We start from the raw sequence: 18,276 nt of genomic DNA, 5'->3' as shown, positions 1-18,276 counted from the left end.
TAATGTTAATGTTCATGAGTCCACCATCAGGAGAACACTGAACAACAATGGTGTGCATGGCAGGGTTGCAAGGAGAAAGCCACTGCTCTCCAAAAAGAACATTGCTGCTCGTCTGCAGTTTGCTAAAGATCACGTGTACAAGCCAGAAAGACTGTTGGAAAAATGTTTTGTGGACGGACGAGACCAAAATAGAACTTTTTGGTTTAAATGAGAAGCGTTATGTTTGGAGAAAGGAAAACACTGCATTCCAGCATAAGAACCGTATCTCATCTGTGAAACATGGTGGTGGTAGTATCATGGTTTGGGCCTGTTTTGCTGCATCTGGGTCAGGACGGTTTGCCATCATTGATGGAACAATGAATTCTGAATTTTACCAGCAAATTCTAAAGGAAAATGTCAGGATATCTGTCCATGAACTGAATCTCAAGAGAAGGTGGTTCATGCAGCAAGACAACGACCCTAAGCACACAAGTCGTTCTACCAAAGAACGGTTAAAGAAGAATAAAGTTAATGTTTTGGAATGACCAAGTTAAAGTCCTGACCTTAATCCAATGGAAATGTTGTGAAAGGACCTGAAGCGAGCAGTTCATGTGAGGAAACCCACCAACATCCCAGAGTTGAAGCTGTTCTGTACGGAGGAACGGGCTAAAATTCCCCCAAGCCGGTGTGCAGGACTGATCAACAGTTACCGGAAACGTTTTAGTTGCAGTTATTGCTGCACAAGGGGGTCACACCAGATACTGAAAGCAAAGGTTCACATACTTTTGCCACTCACAGATATGTAATATTGGATCATTTTCCTGGATAAATAAATGACCATGTATAATATTTTTGTCTCATTTGTTTAACTGGGTTCTCTTTATCTACTTTTAGGACTTGTGTGAAAACCTGATGATGTTTTGGGTCATATTTATGCAGAAATATAGAAAATTCTAAAGGGTTCACAAACTTTCAAGCACCACTGTATATTGTTAACTACAGGGTCACTTTCATTGTCTAACCTTAAATTAGCAGTGTGAATTTTTTGTCGGATATTCTCAATTTTGTCATTAAAAAAAATTAATGAAGTCGTTGCTACTACATACTGCAGGTGTGCATGTGTCGATAGTGGACTTATTCCTGGTTAATTTTGCTACAGTATTAAATAGGAATCTAGGATTATTTTTGTTATCTTCTATTAGGGAGGAGAAATATGTTGATCTCGCAGCACTAAGAGCTTTTCTATACTTCACGAAGCTCTCCTTCCAAGCTAATTTGAACACTACCAATTTTGTTTGATGCCATTTACGTTCCAATTTTCAAGTGGTCTGTTTTAATGTGCGAATGTCATCATTATACCAGGGTGCTAATTTTTTGTCTCTGACCGTTTTCCTTTTTAGAGGAGCTACATTATCTAAAGTATGGCGGAATGTTGACTCTAAGCATTCAGTTGCCTGATCAAGTTCTGCAGGAGCTGACAGTGACCCAATCAAAGTTTACAGATCTGGGAGATCATTTATAAAGCTCTGTGCAGTAGTTGACGTGAAAGTACGTTTAATACAGTAGCGTGGTGAGGTGCATATATTATTACTCAGACATATTTTGAATGAGATGAGACAATGATCTGAGATAACTTCAGACTGTGGAAGTGTGACTATATTGTCTACGTTTAATCTGAATGTTAGTATTAGATCAAGGGTGTGACCACCATTATGGGTCGGTCCTATGACATTCTGCTTAATCCTGACTGAATCTAAGATGGACACAAATGCTGTTTTTAAAGAGTCTTCTGGGTTATCGAAGTGAATATTAAAATCTCCGACAACTAAAGCTTTGTCTAAGGAAATAACCAGATCTGAGATAAAATCTGCAAATTCAGAAAGAAACTCAGAATATGGCCCCGGGGGCCTGTAAATAATAAGCAATGGAATTAACTGGGTAGACTTATTTTTCGAGGCTACATACATTATATGAGTATGAAGAACTTCAAATGTATTAAATTTATAACCAGGTTTGTGTGTTACACCTAGATAATCGTTATAAATAACCGCGACGCCTCCTCCTCTGCCAGTTAGACGAGGCTGGTGTATATAACTGTATCCAGGAGGACTCGCTTCATTTAATGCTATATATTCATTTGGCTTAATCCATGTTTCTGTTAAACACAGTACATTAAACTCCTGATCAGTTATGAGTTCATTAACCATTAGTGCTTTAGATGTAAGAGATCTAATATTTAATAGCCCCACCTTTAGATCAAAGGTGCTGGCAGCAGCTGTACAGTCAGTATGATCTAATTTTATATTGATTAGGTTACTGGAACAAACTCTCTGAGTATTTCTACCTTTTTGTTGAGCTCGGGGAACAGACACAGTCTCGATGTAGTGGGCCCTGAGTGACGACTCTGTGCAGCTAGCAGACAGTCGGTTTAGGCTGTTCGTCTGCTCCCTGGCCTTGGCTCTGGATTGTCAGAAATTAACTAGGCCTGTTCTGAGACTATGACCTATGCTGCAGGAAATGAGAGCAGCACCTTCCCGAGTGGGATGGATACCGTCCCGCCCTAACAGGCCAGCAGTGCCCTCAAAATTAGCCCAATTATCTATAAAGCCCACACTGTTTTCAGAGCACCACCTGGACAGCCAGCAGTTCAGCGACCATAACCTGCTGTAAGCTACATCGCCACACCACATTGGGATGGGGCCAGAGCATACTACAGCATCGGACATTGCCTTCGCTAATTTAAACACCTTTACAAAAAGTTACTCTTAGTAACCTTAGATTGACGAAGGCGTATATCATTAGCTCCTGCATGGATAACTATCTTTGAGAACCTATGCTTGCCTAGGACCCTAAGATTACCTGCTATGTCCGGCGCCCTGGCTCCCGGTATACACCTGACTAAAGCTGCTGGTGCCCCTAAAGGCTGAGCTAATTTCACGTGCCGTATGATAGAGTCCCCTATAACCAGAGCTCTTTCAGGTTTCTCAGTGGGTGCATCACTAAGGAGAGCAAACCTGTTCGACACGTGACGCGGAGAGGAGTGGTGCTCCCGTGGGCGAGCCTCAGCGGTAGCTTTGGCTCTACGCTTATGCCGCCGAGCCGTCACCCATTCGCCCCGCTGTAAGGGCTCTAATGCCGGAGTTGGGGGATTGCTAACTCCACCTAGGGCGTCCAGACTTTCCCTAACAGAAACTACACTGTTCTCATGCTCACTAACCTGCTCTAAAGCCTGGACACGCGCTTCTAGCACTGTAATCTTCTCCGTCAGAGAGCTAACTAATCTGCACTTATCACAAGTAAAGCTAATAGAGGAAGAATGACTAAACATCCTGCACTCAGCACACTGAACAGGCTGAAGGTGTGCCATGATGAAAAGATTCACGTACCTTAAATGAAGATCTGTTGATATTAAAGCAGATCAGATGGCCTCCGCTTGTGGACTTTACACAGGAGGAGAGAAAAAGAAAGCTTCTGATCTCGGCGTTCTTCCGAAAAAAGAAAGAGAAAAAACCGGGAAAAAAAACGGAAAAAGGAAAGCGAAAGTGAAAAGTACAAAAATGAAAGCGACAGTACAATAAAAATGAAGAGGATACTGGAAATTTATTTGTAGAAAAAAAGTTAAAAAAGGATTAGTAATTAACGCCGGCACTCGTGGGAAAAAGGACTCGGCGCGAACAACTCAGGAAGCAGGAAGTGCGTCCTTCCTAAAGTCCTTCCTAAAAAATTCCTGTCCTAAAGTGGAATAATACATTCCAGTTTAAACAAAATAAATCAGTTGAGTTCACTGTGTAGAAGAAGGAACATGATGCATGAACATGAGTGTGTAGAGAAAAAGTAAGATTGGGCCTCGGATAGAATTTTACTGGGATAAAAGTCACAAATAAAAAACACAATCAGTTATGTTTGTAATCTTCAGTGATAAAGTGATGATCTGAGTCATGTATGTGTGTGTGTGTGTGGGGGGGGGGGATCAGGAACTCACTGTAGTGTCTCCAGTGTACAGTGTGGATTCTCCAGTAGATCAGAGAGCAGCTTCACTCCTGAATCCTGCAGGTTATTGTCCCTCAGGTTCAGTTCTCTCAGTCTGGAGGAGTTTGAGCTGAGAACTGAGGACAGAACTCTACAGCTTTCCTCTGTCAGATCACACCGACACAGACTGGAAGAGAAACGATGAAATCTGTGAATATCTGATGGATAAATGAGGTGTGTTCCAGCAGTTGTTGAATAAAGTGTCTCCCTGAACACAAGGTTCTGATGTCAGAATAAAAATATAAAATAGAGAGACTGTGTTTGTCTCAGCTCATAGGAGATGATGGATTTAACTACATTTTTTATGATCTATTTATAGAATAGATGCTATTTTTAATCAATTTTTATAATCTACTTTATTATTCGACCTCATTATTTTTACCTCTATTTTATGTTTATTCTATATATTTTATTTTTATCTTAAAGTACATACCATTTTTTTATCACACTGCACATTAACTTTGATTTTATTGGTTTTATATCCAATTTTGACTGTATGATTTGATTTTATGATTTCATGATCAATTTTACTATTTTTGATTGATTTTATGATCTTGTGTTTGATTTTCATGATTCTGTTTGGTTTTATATCTTTTGTCTTGCCTCATTATTTCTTTCCTTCTATTCTTCTTATTCGGCCGATCATGTATTTAACTGCATTTGCCTCAACTGTAAAGCGCTTTGGGTCACCTGCTGTTTTTAAATGTGCTGGAGAAATAAAGTGACTTGACATGAGTGTGGAGAGAGAAAGTAAGATTGGGCCTTGGATATAATTTTACTGGGATAAAATTCGCAAATAAAGAGACAATCAATGCTGTTTGGAATTTTCAGTTATAAAGTGATGATCTGAGTTCTGTGTGTGTGTGTGTGTGTGTGTGTGTGTGTGTGTGTACCTCAGTATCTCCAGTGTACAGTGTGGATTCTCCAGTCCAGCAGAGAGCAGCTTCACTCCTGAATCCTGCAGGTTATTGTTACTCAGGTCCAGTTCTCTCAGTCTGGAGGAGTTTGAGCTGAGAACTGAGGACAGAACTCTACAGCTTTCCTCTGTCAGTTTACACCGACGCAGACTGGAAGAGAAATGATGACTTATGTGAATATCTGATGGATAAATGAATCCATCTGAATCAGTTTCTGAGTAGAAGGAAGAATAGCAGGGGAAGGGGGCCCCACAGTGAGGAGTGCGGCACTGAGGCTTGTGTTATGGGGGGAGTCTCCCCCCCCCGGACACTTTATACTTAACATGGTGCATTCTGGTGCATTTTAACAGCAGTGAAGCAGCTTTAGTACACTACAATTTTAAGATACATTTTTCTGAAAATCTGTCACACTTCAATTTTGATAAAAAAAAATTTACTACTTTCAGATCAACAAGGTATTTTAACTTTAACTTGAGAGCAATTATCTGTGTTCTTTGAAGTTTGTTCTGGTTTAATGTTGGTATAAATACAGGGTACCCCCAGGATTGTTAAACCAAAATTTAAGACTTTTTAAGACTTTTTTAATGCCATTTCAAGTGAAATTTAATACCTTTGTCGCACTCATTAGGAAAGAATAAATCATATTGAGCACCAGATTAAACCTCAAATAAATACTATTTATGAGTGTTTGAAATAACAAAATTACATTTATTAAAATAATCAATCAGAATTCATTCTACTCACACCCCCTGGACACCATGCAGAGGAGAGCACCCCCATGTAAGTCCAGACAATCACCCCTCATACACACACACACACGCCAGAGAAGCATTCAAAAGACAAAAAGTTGAGGTCTCATTTTCGGCTGTGCTGCTAACGTTACTGGGTGTTGTTGGCACACAGTACTGTGCTATAGCTGCCTGCTTCTGAATTGTGGATGCAAACGAAATATGTTTACCACTTTTCATGTGAGAATCCAGAGCTGTAAGCCCCATTGTCCCTAGTTGAAAGGTTTTTTTACACAAAGTGCATAATCAGGGTTCCTACAGATATTTTATGTTGAATTTACTACCTTTTTACTACCTTCACAATTTTTTTTTACTACCACAGCGACAATTTGGATTTGGACATTTTCTCACAATTTAACAAGGTAATCTCTGAGTGTGTGTGTTAGTCCAAGTGAATGTGCTACATATAAGTTAGTGACAACTCTACCCAAAGAGTTGGATTGATGAGACAAGATAGAAAGAAAATCTGAACGTACCGGTAGTGTAACTCTTTCCCTTTGGACGCATAATAGAACCTCCCATTGCTAGGGCTACACATGGAGTAATGCATATTTACATAAAAGAAAACAAACTTCCACATATAAGTTATAATTTTATTGAACTGTGAAACTGTGGCCCATAACCTCTTAACGGGTACACAGATTTGCACTAAACCTTGTGTGTCAACACTTCACATGAGGTACAAGATCTGATTACATTTTGTCGGCCAACGCTTTCAAGATGGCCAACATTTTGTTTGTGGAATAATCTTCTGAACAGGTGAACAGATTTGCATAAAAAATCTTATGTGCTTAGGTACATCAACTCATTACATTTAGATCAGGTCAAATGGCAAACACGAACCCCCCCCCCCCCACACACACACACACACAAAAAGCGCACACACACATGACAAAGACAAGACACACACCCTAAAGATACAAAACACACATAACCCAAGCCCTATTTTGGCAGTCTCTCAACACATTGCCAAGTTTGCTTAAGATAGTCATTTGCACCAGTCCTGTAGTGGTGAAGGCCCGTGGGCAGAGTCAGCACCTTCCTCCCAGAGATCAGTGTTTTAGAGGGTTAATCTTAATCATTTGAACAGTTCAACAGATTTGCTTATCACATTTTGGATGCCTCAAATGGCGCGCACACAACGCACCAGGCGCGCGCGCACACAACGCATTACATGTGCCTCGATCAACTTTTCAATGAACGCCTCTCGCTGATTGCCATCTACCGCCTTTAGCCAGTCTTTAAAATCAGGTTCCTCCAGCCAGAGGTCTGAAAATTTGCATTTCCCCATTGTTTAATTCTCGTGCAGATGTCGCCAGTCGGGTCAACAGATAGATTCGACTAGAGCCGTATAAACAAAGTCAGTCTCGTACTAAACAATCTCTGGTATAAATTTATACTGGATTCGACCGTTATTGGAATTCAATGCGCATGCGCCACCAACTCCTCACTGCGGTCCTCCTCCATACATAAAAATAAATTCGCCCAAATGTAGTAATTTATGGATATTATGGCATGCAGGTTAATTAAATGAATTAGAAAACACATAGGCCCAGTTGGATGGGGGTCAAAAAAAATGTACTACCACGTCAGATTACGTTTACTACCTTTTACTGGCCATAATTTAGCCTATTTTAATTAACTACCTTTCACTACCTTTTAAAACCCCGCGGGAACCCTGATAATGCCTCACGGTCATTATGGAACCCCCTTAACCCAGGCGTATTTAGGGTCGAGCGGCCACTTCGGGTTGAATCTGCACTTCCCCATGCTCTCTCCCCCTCACCCTCTCTGCTCTATGCGCCTGCTGCTCTCGTTTCGTGTGAACCCTTTACGGCGCCACGTGAATTTCCCGCTGTTTGCGTGTGAACGCCAGGGCAGTGCAAAACATTTTAGATTTTGCTTCATTTTCATCACAGAGAATTTAATCTAGGTTACGCAACGATGTTAGACTTTCTTTGGAAAATTAAGACCTCCATGGAAAAAATTAAGACTTTCAAGATGAAATTTAATACTTTTAAGGCCTTAATTCTGGAAAATGAAATTCAATACTTTTTTAATACTTTTAAGACTCCGCGGGTACCCTGAAATAGGTACGAACAGACAACATTTTAAAATGGTGTTCGGAGGATTATTTTTCAATAATCAAGAAAACAAAGAGAATAGGGGCGGCACGGTGGTGTAGTGGTTAGCGCTGTCGCCTCACAGCAAGAAGGTCCTGGGTTCGAGCCCCGTGGCCAGCGAGGGCCTTTCTGTGCGGAGTTTGCATGTTCTCCCCGTGTCCGCGTGGGTTTCCTCCGGGTGCTCCGGTTTCCCCCACCGTCCAAAGACATGCAGGTTAGGTTAACTGGTGACTCTAAATTGACCGTAGGTGTGAATGTGAGTGTGAATGGTTGTCTGTGTCTATGTGTCAGCCCTGTGATGACCTGGCGACTTGTCCAGGGTGTACCCCGCCTTTCACCCGTAGTCAGCTGGGATAGGCTCCAGCTTGCCTGCGACCCTGTAGAACAGGATAAAGTGGCTAGAGATAATGAGATGAGATGAGACAAAGAGAATACACAGAAAAGCTCAAGCCATTATCTTTAACAGTCTTTGAGATATGGGGTTGCGGAGACCCCAAAATTTGGCGGTCATCAGAGCTGAAAATGCACATTTGGTGACTCCATATCTGCAAAAGTAAAGGCTGCACAGGCCTTTAATAGCTTGTTAGCAGCATCACCTCCTGCCAGTGTGAACTCCTCGCAATTTTATGCCTCTGTCTTGAATCAAACAAATGCAAGGGCTTTGAAAAGTGCATGAAGTACTCTTTTATCTCTTTGGGAAACAGGCAGAGTCAGCTCTGGTAGGATTTTCAGAGTTCATTCATTTCTTAACTCAGTAATTTTCCAGCTTTTATATTGATTATATTGGTGTACATACTGTAGATATAAAAAGTGTACAAACCCTGTTAAAATGTTTTTTTTAACAACAGAAAAACCGAACACAAAAAAAAAAAAGATAAATAATTTAAAAACTTTTCCAACATTTAATGTGACCTATAACCTGTACAATTCAATTTAAAAACAAACAAATCTGTTAGGGGGAAAACATAAAATAAAAAACGTACAATAAGCTGGTTCCAGGGCGGCACGGTGGTGTAGTGGTTAGCGCTGTCGCCTCACAGCAAGAAGGTCCGGGTTCGAGCCCCGTGGCCAGCGAGGGCCTTTCTGTGCGGAGTTTGCATGTTCTCCCCGTGTCCGCGTGGGTTTCCTCCGGGTGCTCCGGTTTCCCCCACAGTCCAAAGACATGCAGGTTAGGTTAACTGGTGACTCTAAATTGAGCGTAGGTGTGAATGTGAGTGTGAATGGTTGTCTGTGTCTATGTGTCAGCCCTGTGATGACCTGGCGACTTGTCCAGGGTGAACCCCGCCTTTCACCCGTAGTCAGCTGGGATAGGCTCCAGCTTGCCTGCGACCCTGTAGAACAGGATAAAGCGGCTAGAGATAATGAGATGAGATGAAGCTGGTTCCAAAAGTGTGCACGTCCTTAAACTAAATACTTTGTTGTCGCACCTTTTGATTTAATTACAGCATTCAGTCTTTTTGTGTCAGAGTCTATCAGCCTGCCACATCTAGACTTGGCAATATTTGCCCACTCTTCCTTGCAAAAGCTCTCCGTTTGTGAGGGCATCTCTTGGGTACAGCACTTTTCAGGTCACCCCACAGATTTTCAATTGGATTTAGGTCTGGGCTCTGGCTGGGCCGTTCTGAAACTTTTTTAGGGTCATTGTCATGCTGAAAGATGAAATTCCTCTTCATCTTCAGCTTTCTATCAGACACCTGAAGGTTTTGGGCCAAAATGTACTGGTATTTAGAACTGTTGATAATTCCCTCCACCTTGACTAAAGCCCATGTTCTAGCTCAGTGGTTCTCAACCGGGGGGGCGCGCCCCCCTGGTGGGGCGCGGAGGTACTCCAGGGGGGTCGCAAGTAGGCTTCATGTATGGAGGAAAAAAAAAATCTGGGGCTAACAGGCTATAGTAGCTAAGCAGATGCAACACATTTACCCATGTCAAAATGCAGGACATTGGACTATTACATACAAATCAATATTATTATAAAATCTATCATCAATCTATCATAAAATCTTGTGTGTAGGTTATTTTAAGCCCGTGACGCGAACATGACGCAACGTCACGTGAGTGACTCTGCATACCGTGGCCACCGTGTGAGTGCTTGCCACACACACACTAGTCTGGTTTCTTGCCGAGTTAACTCGTGCCGACTCTCGCTAGTCTACTATCATCAATCCATCGATACAGCGCAAAACCCAAACAGTCTTTTTAAAGACTACTACCCCACACTGTATTTTTGCTTTCCCCATTTCAGCTCTACCCAAATAATTTGTTGTTTTTGTTGTTTTCTTACTGCTAGTCTACTACCCCTTTGCCTTTTTCACCCTGCGTCTGAAAAATCCAACTGTCCCACACACACACACACGAGTAAGTACACCATTCACACCTCGTTAAAATTTGCAACTATAAAATCCCCGAATAAAGATATCGATATTGTTTCTCACTGATAAGCCCCATACGTTCCCTCTGGTTAGCCCCCTTAGCCTACTACAGACTTGGCCTACTACAGACTTATCGTTACAACTTTATTACACACGTTTATTCACAAATACTTTAACAAAATGGATAGATTTCTTGTCAAAAAACCCAAGACAACTGACGTAGGTCTACCACCAGCTGCGAGAAAGCTTCGGAGGTACGATGAATCATACCTGCAGTTTGGTTTTACTGTCACCTCTGATCTTCATCCTCAGTGTGTCGTGTGTGCCGAGGTGCTGGCAAACGAAAGCATGAAGCCATGCAAACTTAAAAGGCACCTCGAAACGAAGCATGCTGGCCTGAAGGACAAACCACTTGAATACTTTCAAAGAAAGCGTGATGGCCTGCATCAGCAACAGGCAACAATTTCCGTGCACAGCACTGTATCTAAGCAGTGCCTGGAGGCATCATATGTGGTGGCAAAAAGAATAGGTAAGCTAGGCAAACCGCACACTGATGCCGAGAAATTCGTTTTGCCAGCTGCGCAGAACATGTGCAGAATATTCTTCGGGGATAGTGCAGCAGCCAAATTAGGCACCGTGCCACTTTCAAATGACACAGTTGCTCGGAGAATTGCTGATATGTCCAATGATATCAGAGAGCAATTAATACAGTTTATTAAAAATAGTCCATACTATGCCTTGCAGTTGGATGAGTCTACCGATATTGCTGGACAGGCACAGCTTCTTACATATGTCAGGTATGTCAGGGATAAATTAATTGAGGAGGATGTCCTTTTTTGCCGCCCTCTTCAGTCACACACAACTGGAGAGGCCATCTTCAATGTCCTTGATTCATTTATTCGCGAGAATGGGTTGGCGTGGGACCGATGCGTTGGCTTGTGCACGGATGGCGCACGAGCAATGACGGGCCGTGAGCAAGGTCTAGCTGCTCGCGTTAAGCAGGTAGCTCCACTTGTAAAATGGACCCATTGCATGGTTCATCGCGAAGCACTCGCTGCAAAAAAAAATGCCGTCTCTGTTGGAATCCGTGCTGAACCAATCAGTAAAAATGATCAACCTCATCAAGTCACGGCCGCTAAACTCTCGCTTGTTTGAGGTCCTCTGTCAGGAGATGGGGTCAGAGCACGAACAGCTGCTTCTGCACACTGAGGTTCGCTGGCTGTCCAGGGAGCGGGTGTTACAACGTTTGTATGAGCTGCGAGATGAGGGGAAGCGGTTTTTGACACAAATCAATTCAGACCTGGCGAAAAATCTGGATGACCCTTTGTGGCTGGCGTGTCTCTCCTATTTGGCCGATATATTTGACCGCTTGAATGGCTTGAACCTGTCTTTGCAAGGCCGAGAAACTCACATTTTGCTTCTCGCAGAGAAAGTGGATGCCTTCAAGCAAAAACTTGACCTCTGGTGTGGCCGCATCAGTCGGGGGAACTGTGATATGTTCCCAAGCCTTGCAGACTTTATCAGTAATGCAGGCACTTCCCACGATTTCTCATCTGTCTTTCAAGCAGCGTCAGAGCACCTGTCGGTAATGAGAAAACAGTTTGCGGCATACTTCACAGAGGATTATCGCTCTTTTGCGTGGGTTCGAGATCCATTTGTGTGTACTGCTGACGAACTTCCAGTTGACATGCAGGAACAGCTTATTGAGCTGAAGAGTGACAGTAGACTTAAGGCAGTCTTCACCTCATGCCCTCTTTCGACATTCTGGGCAGCATTGATGCAGGAGTACCCGCAACTGTGTGACGTAGCCTTGAAACTGCTCATCCCATTCGCATCGACCTACTTGTGTGAGGCAGGATTTTCAAAAATGACTGCGCTCAAAACGAAATATCGCAATCGTGCGCAAATTGAGGATGACTTGAGACTGTGCTTGTCAAACATTTCGCCAAGAATTGAGGATCTTTGTAAGGCAAAGCAGGCTCAGGTCTCGCATTAACGCAAATGCGGATCACAAAGGCACAGTAAAAAGTAAAACCTAAATTCACGCCTGGTCCCAATTCCCAATGATATCAATAGCCAGCTAATGATAAGCCTAATAAAATACCTAATAAAAACACTAATAATAATAATAATAATAATAATAATAATAATAATGCCTATTAATAACAATAGCATAATAATAATAATAATCAACAACCAACAACAGCAATAATAATAATAATAATAATAATAGGCCTAATAATAATAATAATGCCAGAAAGAACATAAGTCTTGTACTACTGCCAACAGCTTAGTAATGATAATAGGCCATAATAATAATTATAATTATAATAATGCCCGAAAGCAGATTAGAAATGTGGTGCTACTGCCAATTATAACAATAGCCTAATAATGATAATAGGCCTATGTATTTCTATGGAATGGATAATGCTACTACTGCTGCTACTGCTACTACTACTACTACTACTACTAATAATAATAATAATAATAATAATCTAGCCCAGGGCTATCTATCTATCTATCGGTCGATATAAGGTGCTGTAGGTCGGGTGGCGTCACTGCGGGTGAGTGTGTTTGGGGGGGGGATGGGGGCGGGGCGAGAAGAGGGGCCCCCAACTGCAATGAACCAGCTTTGGTGGGGCCCAGGTTGCAAAAGGTTGAGAACCCCTGTTCTAGCTGAAGAAAAACAACCCCAAAACATGATGCTGCCACCACCATGCTTCACCATGGGTATGGTGTTCTTTTGGTGTTGTGCAGTGTTGTTTTTGCACCAAACAGAGATGTAGTTAGAATCTGGCTTTGCAACAGTGATCAGGTGTCAGATTCTGGTGATGTGGATGCTGTCTTTTGCATCCTCAGACATCATTTTGATAGTGCTGAATATTGAGGTATGCCTCTGGCCGATTTCTACTCCACTACACCGTATGTCAGTGAGCAACCGCTGGACTACTGGATGAGGTTAAATAAGGCAGCTGAGGTAGTGGAACAGTCATTGGAACATGAAGGCAGAGCATTACGGCTGCAGACTGTAGAGGTCGCTGCCATGTTCATTAGGCACTGCCCTCACCAAGATCTTGCCTTGATGTTTCTAAGTAAGCCTCAGAGTGAGTGGATGGCCTGTGAAGTCCAAGCATGTCTAGATGAGTTTTTCAGAAACTGCAAGGGACAGAGGGGCCATCTATCACAGCATGCTGCTTCTGCTGTCATGCCTGTAGGTGGGTCTGTGGGTTGCAATACATTAGTGTCCAGTGGGGGTGGTCAAGCCAGGATAGCCCTTCTGTAGAGGGGACCACACTGGACAGGTTGTTGGGCATGCTGGAAAAGGCTTTGGTATGCAATGCTCAAGCTACCCAAAATGGCCGGCCTCGGCAGTGTGTGAAGCGAAGCCCTAGCTGTGAGGTATGTCAGTGTGTTGATCATACTACCTGGGCACACTGTAGGATGCATAAATTGTGCTTTTTGTGTTTCAGCCCTGGGCACACATGCCCACAGTGCCAAGGTAGGTCTCAGAGTGTGGGTCATGCTGGTGTTTCTGCTGTAGTGGGGACTACAGAGAAGCCGTCTCAGGGAAACTAGAGAGCCTCCATTCAAAGGAGGACAGTGGCAGGCATCTGAGTTTACCCTCCAATTTGACTGATGATGCTGAGGTTAGTGTATTCATATTTCTGTGAGATGTTGCCAAAATCAAGAAAGATAGTCATACAGAAGACCCTGAGAGCTGCCCAGAGTGACAGTTTGTTTTACACTTCAGCGTTAGTGCAGGGCAAGGTTGAATTAAAGGGGATGTTAGATACTGGGTTGATGGTGACCATGCTTAGTGCAGGCATAGTGCCACATCTGAGGGAAGCAGGTGGTGTTGTCAGGTGAGTCTCCAGCCCCATTGATATTGTCCTGGTTGGCTGTGGAGGTAAGCAGACTAGTCCTCTGGGTGTCTGTGATATAACTGTCAAGATTTATTGATTTCATTTTGAACTTTTTCGAACAATGTGCGGTGTTTTGTAATGTCTTAGCTCTTTGTGTTTTTTTTTTTTTGTCAATTTCTCGTTTTCTTTCTTTTGTATGTACAAATAGTTACATACATTTTTATATATATATGTTTGAAATAAAAATAAATTCATTCATTCATTCAAGTCCCGGTGACAGGTGGATCCATTGATTGTAGGCACAAACATTTTGAAACCACTCAGACAGTTTAAATCCAATAATGGTTTCTGGCATGTTGTGGGCCAGCCTGATGTTGTGGGTCAGCAAGACAGCAGCCAGTTCCTACATCTTTTGTCCAACCTGGAAAGATGGAAAGGTGAGTCCATCCCAGATAAAGTGGGCACACTGAGGCTGAGGAGCACAGTCATGCTCCAGCTTATATCTGAGCATCTCATGTGTGGTAGGTTCCCACCCAAGACTCGTATCTCTGTTGGCATTACTGTTGTGGTGAAACCCAGCACCTCCCTCTGTATTAACAGACAGATGCTAGTAGGACGAGTTGTCTCTCCTCTGTGGGGGGATGGGTGGCTCCCTGTAAAGGTTGTTAATCCAACTTTGGCTGCAGTAACTTTGCGCCAAAATGCAACAATAGCTGATGTATACCCCATGCGTTGCGCTGGTGGATTTTGATTATGACATGGTCTCTCAGAATGTGGGTAAGGTCAGTTTGGGCAGTTCCCACGGTAGCTTATCAGTCAAGAGTGGTTCTGGCAGTCATGTAGGTAACAGTGACTGTACTTTGCAGTCTCTTGGCCTGGGTGTTATACCCACTGACAGCTGTCAGGTCTCCTCTCACTGGAAGGATAAGTTAGTGGATCTGATGAAGGAATATGAAGGCGTCTTTTCCTGGCATCATTTTGACTGTGGTGAGGCCTGCGAGTTCTGCCACAGAATTAGATTGATTGATAGATGACTGTCCCTTCAGGTTGCCATACCACAGGTTGTGGCCAACTCATGATCAGAAGTTGAAAGAAACTCTGGATGAGATGGAGGAGAAGGAAATCATCAGGAAATCTAGCAGTGAGTATGCTTGCCCATTTGTATTGGCATGGAAGAACAATGGAGACCTGCAGATATGCACTGACAGGTAGCTGAATGCATGCACTGTTAAAGATGCCCACCTGCTTCCTCACCAAGCAGATGTCCTTGCTGCTCTGGGTGGAAATGTATTTTTCTCCACTATGGATTTAACGTCAGGCTACTATAATGTGCTGCTGCATGAGGATAAGAAATGCAGTGTTCTCTTCCCCTTTGGGCTTGCATGAGTATCTCAGGCTTCCTCAGGGTCTTTGTAATAATCCTGCTACTTTCATGTGGATGATGCTCTCCATCTTTGGAGATCTAAATTTCTTAAGTCTTCTGTGTTATTTGGATGACCTGCTAGTGTTTGGCAGATCAGAGGAAGAGAGTTACATTGGTTGCGCATGGTGTTTAATTGGTTGAAAGAACACAACCTGAAGCTTTCACCTGCCAAGTGCAACTTCCTTCGGCAATCCATAAAAATTTTGGGTCATATAATTTCTCAGGATGGCATTGCTAATGATCCAGATAAGGTGGAGGTGATTGTGAATATCTCACGGTCAGATCTGATGGAGTCTAACGGCATCATGCCATCTGCAAGCAAGATCTGCTCCTTCCTTGGCATGGTGGTTTACTACCAGCATTTCATTGAAAATTGTTCTGTACTTGTGATGCCACTGTTTGCACTCACAGGGGGTTCTAAGCGGCCGTGCAAAAGTAAGGGTGTGAGCAGGCCTGTGCAGAAGTGAAAGCTCTGTCCTCAGGACTGGTCCCCTGAGTGTACAGAGGCTTTTCAGAATCTTCAGGTGACACTGGTGAACAGTGTGCCATTAGCTCACCCAGATTTCACTAACCTTTCCTCTTGTCTGTCGATGCACCCATTAGTGGCCTTAGGGCTGTTCTGTCTCAGGTGCAGCATAATGAGGACAAAGCTCGGCTGACTGCTTTCACGAGTAATTCATTGAATCATGCTCAGTCAAAGTATCCTTCTTGTCAGCTTAAATTTTTTGCTATGAAGTGGGCTTTCTGGAACAAGCTTATTCATTGGTTGCGAGGCCACAAGTTCAGCGTGGACAGACAATAACCCGCTTAAGTATGTCTGATGAAGCAGAAGCTTGATGCTTGTGAGCAATGCTGGGTGGCCAAGCTGGCTCCTTTTGATTTTGAGATCTTGTATATTCCAGGTCCCAAGAATGTGGTGGCTGATGCCCTGAGCAGAGACTCTTTTGTAAGGCCCAGAATAATGTATCGCCTGACCAGAACCCCTTAGGCCGATCTGCTTAAAGAGACAGAGAGCTTACATGTGGCTTCAGTCCAGGATATGTTTTGCTTGTCTTCTGAGCTTTCTGAAATTAGAGAGCAGCAAGCAGCTTCCATGTCTGGCTGTGTGTGTGTGTGTGTGTGTGTTGGGGCCACACATGTTGTTCAGAATGACACAGGATGCAGAGTCTTGCGTGTAGAAGTCTCAACTGTGCTGCAGTCTTCTCATCACTGGGAGCATGGTGCTAGGCTTGGGGCCATTTCTCATACTCAGCAGTTGAAGGCTATGTCTATGACTGATCAGAGTCCTTTGCCTGTTCTTCATCATGATGGGCTGTGTGACAGGCTGTGTCAGGATGCTACTATCAGCAGAGTTAGGTTCTTTGTTCATAGAGGACGTGACCATCCAGGTGTGAGAGTTTTCATGAATTCTGGGAAACTCTGAGAACCTTGAGGCAGTGGGGTAAACTTACCATATGGTTGGGTGTACTTTACAGGGTGTCTAAGAATCCTGTCAGTAAAAAGAATACCTTCCAGTATGTGGTGCCTGAATTGCTGAGACGTCTGGTGTTAAAAGGGGTTCATGATGAGGCAAATCATCAGGGCCAGTGGCGAACTTTGTGGCTGGCCAGACAAAGATTTTTCTGGGACACCCTTGAAAAAGACATCAGGGATTATGTTCACAAGTTGTGTGTCATTAGCATGATTCTGGAACCTGAGGCTCGGATCCCTCTCGTTTCCATTGCTACCTCAACTCCCTTAGAATTAGTATGCATTGAATTTTGGTCAGCAGAAGATTCTAATAACAAGTCTATTGATGTCTTGGTGGTGACCAACCACTTTACTAAACTGGCGTGTGCATATCCCTGCCCTAATCAGTCTGCAAAGTCTGTAGCTCGGGTTCTGTGGAATAATTTCTTGCGTGTATGGTTTCCCTGCGTGTATACACTCCAATCAAGGGGGGGGGGGGGATTTTGAGAGCTCTTTGATTGCAGAGCTACTCCTCTTGGCTGGTGTGGAGAAATCTCACACCACACCGCATCACTCCATGGGGAATGGTCAAGCACAAAGGATGAACCGCACTTTAGGGAACATGATTTGAGCGCTACCATCCAGGTCAAAGGCCGAGTGGCCTCAGATGCTTAACACACTGACATTTGCATACAATTGCACCATACATGAAACCATGGGCTTCCTCCCATTCTTTTTAATGTATGGTCGCACTCCCAGGTTGCCCATCGACTTGATGTTTAAAAGTGTTCTGCTGGATGGGGATACAGTGGACATAGACACAAATGTAGAACCTTTGGGGAGGGATCTGAGGGAAGCCATGATCTTGGCTCAATCTAATGCTGAGAAACAGCAGCTGAGACAGACAGAGATGTACAACCCCGATTCCAAAAAAGTTGGGACAAAGTACAAATTGTAAATAAAAACAGAATGCAACGATGTGGAAGTTTCAAAATTCCATATTTTATTCAGAATAGAACATAGATGACTGTGGCAGTGGGGGTGTGGTCAAGCATCGGTCTGTGACCGGAGGGTGGAGTCAGGGAAGGTAAGTGGCAGAATCACTACACCTGATGTGAATTAACCTGTGTTTGTGTGTCTTCCCAGCAGCCGTGCCCTATTTAAGGAAGAGAGCGAGAGCAGAGCGGGCTCTCTCCCGACCCGAAAACGTGTGTGTGGCATGTGTGTATGTATGTAGAAGCTGATAAGCTGATAATAAAAGAGTTTTGAGAACTCAGTTCTGGCCTGCCGTGCATCTGTGCTCCACCCACCTAGAACACTTGCTACAGTGGTACTG

The 18,276-nt window shown here is 43.4% G+C and overlaps 1 protein-coding gene across 5 annotated transcripts in view; it reads right to left on the bottom strand.

Annotated features, from left to right (window-relative positions):
• LOC132886368 (NACHT, LRR and PYD domains-containing protein 3-like) overlaps nucleotides 1-18,276 on the bottom strand; it is an 84,004-nt gene that overhangs the window by 27,778 nt on the left and 37,950 nt on the right. For 4 of the 5 annotated variants that reach the window (XM_060920937.1, XM_060920942.1, XM_060920941.1 and 1 more), the window contains 2 exons: nucleotides 4,902-5,075; nucleotides 3,962-4,135 (listed from right to left, as the gene is read on the bottom strand). In XM_060920937.1, coding sequence (XP_060776920.1) covers nucleotides 3,962-4,135; nucleotides 4,902-5,075 — 348 coding nt within the window. The remainder of the gene's footprint in view (nucleotides 1-3,961; nucleotides 4,136-4,901; nucleotides 5,076-18,276) is intronic. The other variant, XM_060920940.1, reaches the window with a different exon arrangement.

Source organism: Neoarius graeffei, chromosome 5 (genome assembly GCF_027579695.1).
Source record: "Neoarius graeffei isolate fNeoGra1 chromosome 5, fNeoGra1.pri, whole genome shotgun sequence".
Classification (NCBI taxonomy): Eukaryota; Metazoa; Chordata; class Actinopteri; order Siluriformes; family Ariidae; genus Neoarius; species Neoarius graeffei.
The sequence above is the reverse complement of the archived record's forward strand: the minus strand, read 5'-3'. Positions and strand labels throughout refer to the sequence as shown.